Source organism: Aquarana catesbeiana, linkage group LG05, assembly GCF_042186555.1.
Source record: "Aquarana catesbeiana isolate 2022-GZ linkage group LG05, ASM4218655v1, whole genome shotgun sequence".
Lineage (NCBI taxonomy): Eukaryota > Metazoa > Chordata > Amphibia > Anura > Ranidae > Aquarana > Aquarana catesbeiana.
Window position 1 is genome coordinate 315,810,868 of NC_133328.1, and position 13,176 is coordinate 315,824,043.

General features: G+C 39.7%; 1 protein-coding gene across 1 annotated transcript in view; it reads left to right on the forward strand.

The window, feature by feature from the left end:
- Positions 1-13,176, forward strand: part of MYO10 (myosin X) — a 280,901-nt gene that overhangs the window by 215,756 nt on the left and 51,969 nt on the right. The window contains exons 25-27 of the mRNA XM_073630851.1: positions 227-350; positions 6,081-6,324; positions 8,872-8,967. Coding sequence (XP_073486952.1) covers positions 227-350; positions 6,081-6,324; positions 8,872-8,967 — 464 coding nt within the window. The remainder of the gene's footprint in view (positions 1-226; positions 351-6,080; positions 6,325-8,871; positions 8,968-13,176) is intronic.

Genomic DNA, 13,176 nt, shown 5'->3' on the forward strand with positions numbered 1-13,176 from the left:
CAGGCTCTGTGATGTCAACCAAATTCAGCTGATGTCAGTAGAACTGTCTCCCAATAATAAACAATCAGTTACATTTAAACCTTTACATAAAAAGAACAAGACACACTACTAAATAAGGCTCACTGTGATGGGCATTCATGTTTGCAGATATAATGCTCGAATGATACAGGTATAAATAAACAAAATTGATGGCTTTCTTAACACTGCCTCTTTGTTTCTTTTGCAGTTTGAAGACAGTGAAGAAGACTTTGATTCAAGGTTTGACACAGATGATGAACTCTCTTATAGAAGAGATTCCGTCTACAGTTGTGTTACACTGCCTTATTTCCACAGTTTTCTGCACATGAAAGGTAGGTTACTCATATGGTATGGTTTTGATAAGCCTTATCTGCATGAAGGTATATAACTAAACCAAAAACTCTTTATTTTTTTTCTGACACCCATAGGCATACATGTTTGTTATTATTATTATTATTAAACGGGATTTATATAGTGCCAACAGTTTGCGCAGCACTTTACAACATGAGGGCAAGTACAGTTACAAAATAATTAAATACAGGAGGAATCAGAGGGGCCTGCTCGTTAGCGCTTACAATCTAGGAGGAAGGGTCAAGTGATACAAAAGTTAATAGCTGTGGAGGATGAGCTGATGGAGAAAATGAAAGTACAGTTGTTAGGTGTGGGCAGAATAGGCTTCTCTGAAGAGATGGGTTTTCAGGGATCTTCTAAAAGCAAACAGAGTAGGGGATAATTGGACAGATTGGTGTAGGGAGTCCCATAGACAGGCTCGGAAAAAGTCCTGAAGGCGAGCATGGGAGGAGGTGACAAGGGAGCTAGAGAGCAGGAGGTCTTGGGAGGAACAAAGAGAACGATTAGGTTGGTATTTTGATACTAGGTTAGTGATGTAGCTGGGGGCCAAGTTGTGGATGGTTTTGTAAGTTATTATTAGTATTTTGAATTTAGTAGTAGCAGACACTGAGTGGTTGGTAAGGTGGATAAGCCTGGCAGCAGCATTCATAATGGACTGAAGGGGGGATAGCCTATGTAAAGGTAAGCCTTTAAGAAGGGAGATACAGTAATCGAGGCAAAAGATGGCCAGGAAGTGAACTGGGAGCTTTGTGGTGTCATTGGTTAGGAAGGGGCGTATTTTGGAGATGTTGTGGAGGTTGAGGTGGCAAGATTTGGACAGTGATTGGTGGGGCCGAAAGGATAGTTCCAAGTCCAGCATTACACCTAGAACTTTGGCATGCGGGAATGGGCTGATAGTTGTGCCATTGATTCTGACAGAGAGATCAGGGGAAGAGGCAGGTGGGGGAGGAAAAATGATGAGCTCAGTTTTGGATAGATTGAGTTTGAGGAAGTGGTGTGACATCCAGGCTATGTCTGTTAGTAAATGAGTGACATGTGAGGCGACTGAAGGAGTGAGCTGAGGGGTAAGAGAGATAAATTTGGGTGTCGTCACATAGAGATGGTATTAGAAGTCATAGGAGGCTATCATCTGACCTAAGGAGGAGGTGTAGATCGAGAATAGGAGAGGTCCAAGAACAGAGCTTTGGGGGGACCCCGACCGAGATAGGAAGAGGAGAGGAGAAAGTACAATTGTAAGTAACGGTAAAGATACGGTTGGATAGGTAGGATGAGAACCAGAGAAGAATACAGTCACGGAGACCAAGGGCATGGAGACTTTTGAGGAGGAGGGGGTGGTCAACCATATCAAAGGCAACAGAAAGGTCCAGGAGTAGGAGTACAGAATAGGGTCCATTGGTTTTGCCAATTAGTAGATCGTTTGTGAGTTTTAGGAGAACTGTTTCTGTGGAGTGTTGAGGGCGAAATCTAGACTAAAAAGGATCAAGAAATCATTCTTGGTGAGGTGGTTGCTCAGTTGGTTGTGGACCAGATGTTCAAGGAGTTTGGATAAAAAGAGGAGCAAGTAGATAAGGCGTAGGTTGTTAAGATTGTTGGGGTCCAATCAGTGATTGAAATTTGGCTAGTCCCTGCTGAGCCAGTCATTTTGGTCAGTGTTTGGCCAGCTTTACTCCTGTAGATAACTTTATTGTAAAAAGGGTTTACAACCTTCATAAGTAAACTGGGCATGTCTTCAATTGGGTTATTTATGTTTCATGGCAGGTCACTCCTTTCTAACATCAGTGTCAGTGCAGCACAGAGCGTCCGTTTTTTTTTGCATGCTAGCATATCGAACATGAGTTTACTAAAGTTACGCAAATTCTCGTACAACAGAGTAAGAAATCGGAAGTGATGTCATGTGTTGTAGTGTATTCTATTGTATATTCGGACGACAACTGTACTGATTAAGCGGAAATCATATGATCTGGTATCGTACGAGAATCATTTTCGTGCATGTCTGATCGGATAATAATGGATGAACAGTCGTGATTGGTTCTCGAAAGCTCTGTACTAACGATCCGATTATTGCATGATCGCTTCAAGAGTGGTATTTTTCGTACGATTTTCGGAACGTGTGTACGGGCCTTAAATATTGCACATTTCTCTACCGTATAGCATCAATAGTTTGCAGATTTTCACATTTGATAGTTTGTAGTCATGTCAATGCTCCTTTAGTTTGCTCAATGTCTCTCCCAAAAGTCTGCACAGGGTTTGAGGTTAAATTACAGGCAGGCTATTACATGGAATACAGTTTCTTCAAAAGTTGATCACTAGAGTTTCTTAGGTAAATTACTTACAGTTCAGGAGGAATGGCTGGGGTGCATTTTTCTATTGGGGCTGATTTTGTGGAAGGTTCTGCAATACTACCATTACATAAAGGTGACACGTGTACTAAAAAATATAGCGTAATATTTGGGGAATTGAAAAGGGAATGTTTCACTCCTATAAATAATGAAGACTGTTGTTTTAAATCTATAGAAGGACACAGTATGTAAACAGTAGTAGACAGAAGGTCCTGCTGGTCCTTACAAAGTCAGTGTTGCAGATCCTTTGTCACAGGTATTAAACATTAGACTCTCTGTGGAGATTCGTGCAAAATCCAATATTTTATTAGTCAGATTATTTCCTCATGTCCACTGTATGTGGTCATCTTAAGTGATAATTTAAGTGAATCCTAATTTACACTTGTTATGATTCCAGTTTTATAAAGTGGTTGTATAATAGTGGTCTCGGTGTACCTTTTTGTGCAAGTAGATATAAGCAGTCCCTTGTCTTGTGCTGCCTTTGTCAGTGGTGTATGTAGTTCAGAGGAGGGGTGTACAAGTGTCATGCTGTGTGGAGAGAAGCTCACTGCTTATAGGGCACACGCTCAGGCACTTCTGCATAATGAGCCTCAAAGAGGTCATGCTGAGGGATATCTGTAATCATTACAAGTCGTGCTTATTGTGTGTCTATAGCTGACATCTGGAGAGGGAGATGCACATGACCTGGATCAAATCAAGGTTAATTGCAGCAACTTCAATAGTATAATACCAATGTATAATTCTTCAGCAACACCTCACCTTTTTTGATACCTATAGTAATTCCTTTTAAGTTTTCTGCTATTAATGTTATTATCATTTACAGTAACAATACTTTATCAGCTAAGATTTCTGTATACTAACCTGGTAATTGATACTGTGCCACAAGCAAACCCCAGACTCAGATAATAATAGAGGAGCTATTCAAATATCCTTTTGGAGCATAATGAGAGCTAACTATACTGTATCTATTTCCATTTTTAGCATCCGATGCCTGTATGCTTTATAAGACACCCTGCAAATCTAACATAACTTTTGACTTTTCCCCTGCTAATGATGTTAACTTGGGGATCCTTCACCTCTGCTGTCTGTTTTCTGAAGAGGTCTTGCTGGCCAACGGGTCCCTATGCCCTTAGCCTGGCCATACATTATACAATTTCCTTGTACAATTTCCCTTTAGATTTACCAAAAGCATATAATATAAGGTCAAACCTAAATACGTTTAAATCTCTCTGCAATCGGGCACGCCCTTGCACTTCACAGTTGAAGTTAAATCTAAAGGAAATTGAATAAGAAAATTGTATAATGTATAGCCAGCCTTAGGCTTGCTCAAGAGAGAGGCAAGATGGAGGCACCTATAAACTTTTCCCTTTGGTACTTGCTAGTATAGCACCACATCCATTGACAACTGTGTAATACTTAATATGATATAGAGGACATATACTACCCATTATGGACTTACGATGATAAGACGGAGAGATAGTACAGGTTTTCTTTAAGAGTATTGTGCTTGTGAAGAAATGTGAACTTCCTAATGATTTATTCACTGAAGGCTTGTATAAGTAATATATAATAAAATAAGAGATCAGAGCAGTCTTCTTCCCCCAACCCTCAGATTGTAGTGCCCTATGCCCTGGTCCCTGTGGTCTTTTTACAGATCCAGACCTTTTTATTATTCACTTGTTTTTTTTCCTAGTAAAGCTGGCCATAGATGGTTCTAATTTCAGCCCATTCAGCAGGAACCGGACAGGATTTGAACCACTTATGCGCAGGCAAGATGTAGCTAAGTTGATTGATCGATCAACTTGAGTACAACAGCCTGTCAGATTCTTTATGTGATTATTGCTAGCGGGTGTTATAGCCGCTAGCAATAATCAGCGCCTTCCTGCCAGGAGAACACAACACAGTCGGTGTTGATGGGGGAATCCAGCAGTTTTCTTTCCTGCAACCCATGGTTGCAGGAAAGTAAAACAGCTGTCTATGGTCAGCTTAAAGTTACTCATTTTTTTGTGATTGGACCCTGGGTGTCAATTTGCAAATGTGTGTGATTTCAATCAAGGTTTCCATCAGAATTAATAGAATGATTGTCATGTCTAATAATCTTACATAACTAAATTTCACACTTCTAAGTCAGAGTAAGCCTACTATGGTGCTTTTGTACATTTTATTTTCCATGTGTCAAATAATGCTGCCAACCAGGACAGTTTGGATTACAAGCAAATCCATCAGAGTAACCCAGATAGGTCACATTTCAGACACTAACAGATCACTAGACACAAATGTAAAACACATAAGACTAATGTATCAGTAAATAATACAAGCATTGTATTGTGGATATAGAATTGAGTGTGCAAACATAGTGCACTGTCGCTGATGTCATTTTAATGGGAGGTAGCAGTTTCTAGCTTAAGGGCAACACTTAACTGAAGCTGTCAAACTTGTTTTCTTGCAGCTTCCATAAAGTCATTTTTTATGCTTATTGCAGGCATAGTGGTTTGCAAGAGACATGTGATTATTAGTATTTGTATGATTTTATCATGCTGGCTGGACTTAAAGGGAAAGCATCAGGTTCAATTTAATGACTCATCAGATTCTTATATTAACCTTCCCTGTGCCTCTCTGCCAAACCCCCCAACTCTATTTGGCAGCCAAGAACAAATAAAATGTTTTCTTCATATATGAATAATATAGTAATACTCTAGTATTTTACCTGCTCAATGCCAGCTGCAATCTTAAAAAACGAAATACCAGAGTTGTACATCATACTTATAAATGATGTTCTATGCCAGTGGTTCTCAGTGTTCAGTTCATGTTCAGTTCATCAACATATATATCATTGATTCAATTAATCTATAAACAAAAATTATGTATTCTTTAAATTGCATTTTGTTCCCAAAATTCCTATGTTTTTAAAAGAAATAGTGTGTTTTAACATAAAAATATATACAGCTTAAAAATCTATAGTGGGCAGGTATTTTTGTGACGGGTGCTCAGAATTAGGGTTCTACAATGTTGTTTCTCAAAGTCAAACCTTAAACTCTACTAACAGTGCTTCTTCATATCTGTTTACATAAGCCTAAATTGAATAATTCGTGTACATATACCTACATGAGGGCAAGCTTTGCTCTATTACTGGTCCCTGAAGAATTGAGTTCTGAAACACTATTGATCAACTAGACAACCCCAAAGCAGATTAAAATGGACAAGGCTGTCTATTGGAATGTCAGTTGCCTCAGTTGTAATTCTTTGTGTTTAATATGTCAGAATACAATTCAAAATGCTAAAGTAAAATGCTAAAATACTTATTCCTATAGATTTTGTTTTCTACATGGACCATTTTATGCAATAATAAATGTATTACTGTGCTTCTGGCAGGTGGAATGATGAACACATGGAGGAAGCGTTGGTGTGTCTTGAAAGATGAGACATTCTTATGGTTCAGGTCTAAGCAGGAGGCCTTGAAACAGGGTTGGCTTCATAAAAAAGGTGGTGGATCATCAACTCTTTCTAGAAGGAACTGGAAAAAACGCTGGTTTGTTCTTCGTCAGTCAAAGCTCTTGTACTTTGAAAGTGATAATGAAGAAAAACTGAAGGGCTCCATAGAACTGCGGGAAGCCAAGTACGTTCAAGATTTTTTTTTTCAGAATTGTTGCTGCTGAACTACAGTTATCTAGGTTGATAAACACGAATTTTAATGACAACTCCTAGCCTTTCTTAATCATGTCTAGCACATCACACATCCTTTGCAAATGTTAACATTTTTCTTATGCTTGATATTGATTGGCAAATCCTATTCCTTAAGCCTGGTACACTCTATACGTTTTTTTTGGCTGAACGAAACTAACACAGGCAATGTTAGTGCAGCAATCTCCCCTTCTGTGTTACAGGGAGACCACCCCCCACCAGAACACATTAGTCAGCGCTCACAGCCATTGGCTGCCATCGCTAATTGGATGCTGGTCATATGCTGGTTTTCCAGCATGCTCGATTGACAGAAGCCAGTCATGAAATCAGGTTCTGTTGGACTGGCAGCTGTACAGGCCAAATCTCGGCTGGTTTCTACTGTCCTGGCTGATTTTGGCCAATAATCGGCCTGCGTGTACCTGGGCCTTAATATTAACCATATTGTTGTCCTTGTCTTGCAATATATGCCGTTACTGCTAGTGAGCATATTACAACAGCCATTTCTTTAGAGAGTCACAAAGGAGACTTCCAGTGAAAGGAAAAAATCCTCACTGGGACATACTGTACTAGCCCCAAGTAGATAGCAGTCATATTAGCTAGTTCCTTTTCTGTATTCATTAGTTGCCTCTGTGAACAATATGGGAAAAGCATTTTAATAATATGGATACAAATTATTAGAGAGCTTTTTAAGGATTAATCATAGTCTAATTATGTAGAATCTTACTGACATTTCAAATGATGTCAATGGCTCATGGTAATAGCAAATATCATATTTTATTACATTTAAACTGCAGTGCAAAACATGCATCTGATAAAAAATGTTTTTTTTGAATGAATGAATATTTATAAACATTCTTTTATATTAAACATGTAGCATGTCTGTAACAGACCACGGTAGTGTGAATAGGGCCTAAACATTATATTCAAATGGCATTGCATTTTATAGCTTGACATTATGCACTATTTTAGTTAGAATAACATTTTGATTAACATTGAGTACCAGAACTTCTTTATCTAAATTTGAAAGTAAACAGAATGGATACCAGACACTGTTAAGGGATACCAGATATATTTTCAACATGCATATTCTCACTTTTAAGCTGTGGCTTCTCTAATACAGAGCATGAAGTCATGTGAATCTAGATATATGTACCTTATGTTCACACTTATCGACTTTGTACAAATATAAAGATGTACTGCTTTAAATTTATGTGTACAACCCTGTTTAAACGGGTGTAAGGACTTCCAGCATGTGTTGCTCACTTTATCAAGTACATTAGCCTGATATGTGTCTTTTGTACCATGTACTTGTGTAAAAAGTATGTTTTCTTTGTATTGCTTCCTTTGTTTGAAAGTTCTGGTGATCTTGCCAGTCCCTCTGCTTTCCTATTTCAAACTGACCACTCTAGGCTTAGAAGCACACCCTTCCCTCTGTGGTCAGTTTTGTGAATGTGCTGGGAGAACCACCTGCCTATCCTGCAATGGCCAGAACATGTGATGACATGCCTCTCGCCCTCCCCTTTCCCCCTACACACCGTCATTCACTGGGAAGATCGGTGTATTGCTGTTTCTCCATCCTCAGCTCTCTAAGCCCCTTATGTAGCTGAGAACTGTGGTGATGTGATCACTTATAAAAAAAAGAAAAAAAAGTATTTGTATACAGAAATGTTTTGCCTTTCATTTTAAAATGAATGGGTTGTTTTACAAGGTGAAGGTTCAGATATACAGATACAAGTTCAGATAAACAGTGCATGCAACATCTAGCAGATTTTAACACTACAGCAGTAGCTAATTTTGACAGCTCTCACTGAAATCTGCCATTGATTCTATCTAAGACTAAAGCTAGGTATACACGTATCTTTCCTGCTGAACCAGCCAAATTTTGGTACATGTTTACTTCTGTCTAACAGAGGTTGGTCTAATGGTCATGCTGGGAGAAGAACATTCAATGAGCACTTGCAGCAATGATCTGTGTATTCTGACTTGGGGGCAAGGTGATGAATACAATAGTACAGCTTGGGAGATCCCTGCATTAGTAGCACTTGTGTTGATGCTGGGATCTGTGAGGTTTTTTTTTCGTTCAACCCCCTGGGTTATTTTGTTGAAATCACTTTGATAACCCCCACCCCCTGACATTTCTAGCAGTGGCCATCTTGTGTAAAATCAGATGATTCATGTAGCATTTACTTTCTGGAATCCATCTGTCCTTAGCTCAGACATGCAGACAGGAGTGTGTGCTTAGCTGAGAAAGCCCCTCCTCCCTTGCACTAGATAAAATTAAAAATTAGTACACCTGAGATGTATGATAACATTTTAGCCTAGGCCAGAAACCAGGAAGCAACTGAAGAAATGTAAAAAAAGGTTAAAACAAGTTAATATAATATGCCTTCCTATCAATTTACTAATGCTAGAAGCATAAGGATTAATAATAGAGAGTTTAGTTCCTCTTTAATAATATGCCTTTCTCCAAAAAATATTTTAGAGAGATCATCGACAACACAGGCAAGGAAAATGGTATTGATATAGTAGTGGAAAATCGGACATACCATTTAATTGCTGAGTCACCAGAAGATGCAAGGTAAGAAAATGCAGTCTAATGAAAGAACCATCTTTGAACGATTTACTGTAATTAGGCAAAGTGGAATTAACACTGTACAGAGCAACCAGTCAGAATTCTTCTGTTACCTATTTCACTGCACTAGACTGAAATCTGATTTGTTGCCTTTCCCAGTCTTATCATTGCTCTTTATCCTGCTTTGTGAAGCTATTTCATTAAAAGATCTTGTCTTATTTTGAATATCAGTTAATGGAATGCTTTTATTAGAATAAACCTGGATGACAGCAGGTTAATAGAACAGTCCTATTATGAAGCCACATGTCTATCATTTTATTATGTTTTTAGAATAACAAACTGTAATCTTAAGCTTAGTTTAACCACTTGCCTACTGGGCACTCAAACCCCGCTCCTGCCCAGACCAATTTTCAGCTTTCGGTGCTGTCACACTTTGAATGACAATTACTGTAATGTAATACTGTACACAAATGAATTTTTTGTCCTTTTTTCATACAAATAGAGCTTTCTTTTGGTGGTATTTGATCACCTCTGGGTTTTTTATTTTTTGCGCTATAAATAAAAAAAGACCGAAAATTTTGAAAAAAAAACGCATTTTCTTAGTTTCTGTGATAAAATTTTGCAAATTATTAATTTTTCTTCATAAATTTTGGCCACAATTTATACTGCTACATATCTTTGGTAAAAATAACCCAAATTAGTGGATATTATTTGGTCTGTGTGAAAGAGAGTCTACAAACTATGGTGCAAATCATAAAAAATTGATCACACCTGATGTACTGGTGGCCTATCTCATTTCTTGTGACCCGAACAAGTCAGGAAAGTACAAATACCCCCCAAATAACCCCTTTTTTGAAAGTAGACATTCCAAGGTATTTAGTAAGATGCATGGTGAGGTTTTTGATGTTGCCATTTTTTTCCCACAATTCTTTGCAAAATGAAGATTCCCCCCCCACACAAAATTGTCATTATAATAGGTTATTTCTCTCACATGGCATGTGTATACCACAAATAACACCCCAAAATACATTCTGCTACTCCTCCTGAGTATGGGGATACCACAGGTGTGGGACTTTTTCACAGCCTGGCCACATACAGAGTCCCAACATGCAGGGAGCACCATCAGGTGTTCTAGGAGCATAAATTACACATCTAACTTGTTGACTACCTATTACACTTTTGAAGGCCCTGGAGCACCAGGACAATGACATGTGACACTGATGACAGATGGCACTGATACGTGGCACTGATGATACTGACGTGGCACTGATACGTGCCACTGACGTGGCACTGATGGCACTGACGTGGCATTGATGACAGGTGGCACTAATATGTGGCACTGATGACAGATGGCACTAATACGTGGCACTGATGACATTTGGCACTAATACGTGGCACTGACAGATGGCACTAATACATGGCACTGATGACAGGTGACACTGATGACAGATGGCACTAATATGTGGCACTAATGACACGTGACACTGATGACAGATGGCACTAATATGTGGCACTAATGACACGTGGCAGTGATGACAGATGGCACTAATACATGGCACTGATGACAGATGGCACTAATACGTGGCACTGACGACAGATGGCACTAATACGTGGCACTGATGACACGTGACACTGATGACAGATGCCACTGATATGTGGCACTGATGACAGATGGCACTGGGGAGGGATGGCACTGGGGAGGGATGGCACTGGGGAGGGATGGCACTGGGGATGGATGGCACTGAGGAAGGATGGCACTGGGGACGGATGGCACTGGGGAGGGATGGCAGTGGGGAGGGATGGCACTGAGGACGGATGGCAGTGGGGAGGGATGGCACTAGCGACAGAGGACAGTGGGGAGGGATGACACTGACGACTTTTTTTTCCGTTTTTTTTTTTTTTTCTTTACACTCACCGCTGCAGTGGTTCGCTCTCCCTCCTCACACGCTGTCTCTGTGTGAGGAGGGAGAGCCGGCGATGAGAGAGGATCTCATATGTTTACATATGAGATCCTCTCTCATTGGCACCGCTGATCGCACTGTAAACGGCCGCTGTCATTGGCCGTTTACGGCGATCTGTGACTGGCTGTGTCCGAGGGACACGGCCAGCACAGAACTTCCCCGATGCGCGCCCGCGGGAGCGCACATTGTGGAAGTAAACAGCTGGACGTCCAGGGACGTCCACCCAGCAGATAGCGTCTGCACTGCAGCCGTCTTTCGGCTATAGCGCGGGCGCAAAGTGGTTAAGGATGATTCAGATTAATTGGCACAATCCTTAAACTGGCCATAGGCGGTTTTTATCTCGTCCGGTTTAGCAGGGACCGGCCAAGGTTTGAACCATGTATGGGCAGGCTGATTGTACCCAAGTTGATCGATCACTAAACTTGGGTACAATCAGCCTGTCAGGTTTTTCATGTGATTTATTCCCAGCAGCTATAGCCTCTAGCAATAATCACAGTGTGTTCTCAACACAATAGCAACACAGTGGGGGTTATTTACGAAATGTAAATCCACTTTGCACTACAAGTGCAAACTACAAGTGTAAAGTGCACTTGGAAGTGCAGTCGCTGTAAATCTGAGGGGTAGATCTGAAATGAGGGCAAGCTCTGCTAATTTTATCATCCAATCATGTGCAAGCTAAAATGCTGTATTTAATTTTCCTTGCACATATGTCCCCCTCGGATCTACAGCGACTACACTTCCAAGTGCACTTTGCACTTGTAGTTTGCACTTGTAGTGCAAAGTGGATTTGCCTTTCGTAAATAACCTCCATTAGCTATATAATAGAACACAGTGGCTCCGTGGGAGGGATTCCCCCATCAACACTGACTGTATTAATGGCAGAATCTAGTGATTTACTATTTACTGCAACTCGCATTTCAGGAAAGAAAGTCGGATCAACTATGGCCAGCCTTAGACATTATATGTCAATAGTTCACGAGGCGTTTCTTTCAACCAGCAAGAAATAAATATGAGGTATATTTAAAGGAGAAAAAAACACCTTTGAGGTTAATTTTTGAACATGTTGCAAAGACCAGTGATATAAAGACTTACAACAACCAGGAACAGACAGGGTCATCTCTTACACCCAAAGCAACGCCTCTCTGCTAGGATCAACACACTTAGAAAGTGGTTTTGTTTTGATAGACCTAACCTAGCTTACAAAAGTAGTTTGCTGTATATGTCTATATAGACTATATTTCTATAGAGGACAAGGAACAATGTGTGGTCAATACATGGGACACCCGCCTTTTTGTCTGTGCTACCCATAGGTGCAGACCTAATGGCAAATCCTACCATGTCTACAGATCAGATTTATTAAAGGATTCCACAAACCTTCTAAAAGCTAGTTGGTTGAGAGGGTTACAGCACATCTTTGCTGTTTACATATATTTGAATGACCCCTTCCCTTGTGGTGTAGCAGTTAAAACAAATGGAAATATAGTAATGTTATTAAAAGCAAAAAATCTATCAATATCATCACCTTTCAGTTAATAAAAATATAAAAAAAAAAAAAAATAAAAATAAAAATCTGTATTTGTTTATTTTTCTTTTTTCTTTAGGATGTACATGGATGCTTAGTAGCTGCTATGTGCTAAGGTGTAAAATTGCCAGCGCTTTCTGGTACCCAGAGAGACACATGTGCCATGTACAGCCATCAATATATGTGAATGCCTAATTATAAACAAAATACAGTGCTGCGCTACTAAGTGTACTGCAATATTATATCACAAAAAATATATGTGTAATCAAGTGCTCATATAAATTCAGAATCTTAATGACCATAATCCTAAAGTTAAATTAAAGGTCCATAAAACGATTAAAGTCCATGAAAGATAAATAAAATGTGACTTAATGTAGTAAATCCACAGAAAAGGATCCACCAAAGAGTGCAAAGAATTCCAAAAGTGCTCGTGCTCACCTCCACCAGTATCATAGGCTGCTCACCTCATATTTTGACCCGTTTCACCAGCGGTTCAAAATCCGCAGTTTATCCTCTGGGGATGACAGATATATCTGGCGTGGTGCTGGTGCTTTGAATCCTCCGTCTCTCACACTCCCTCTCATAGGCTCAAAGAGCCCCGATATCTCTCATCAAATGTCAGATATAAGAGGAAAGAAATGGCAAAATCTAGTGCTCTCCGTATTCAAAATCACTTATTTCCCACCTAAAATAAGTAAAACACTCACAAATGTGGCACTTCAAGCAGTGCTA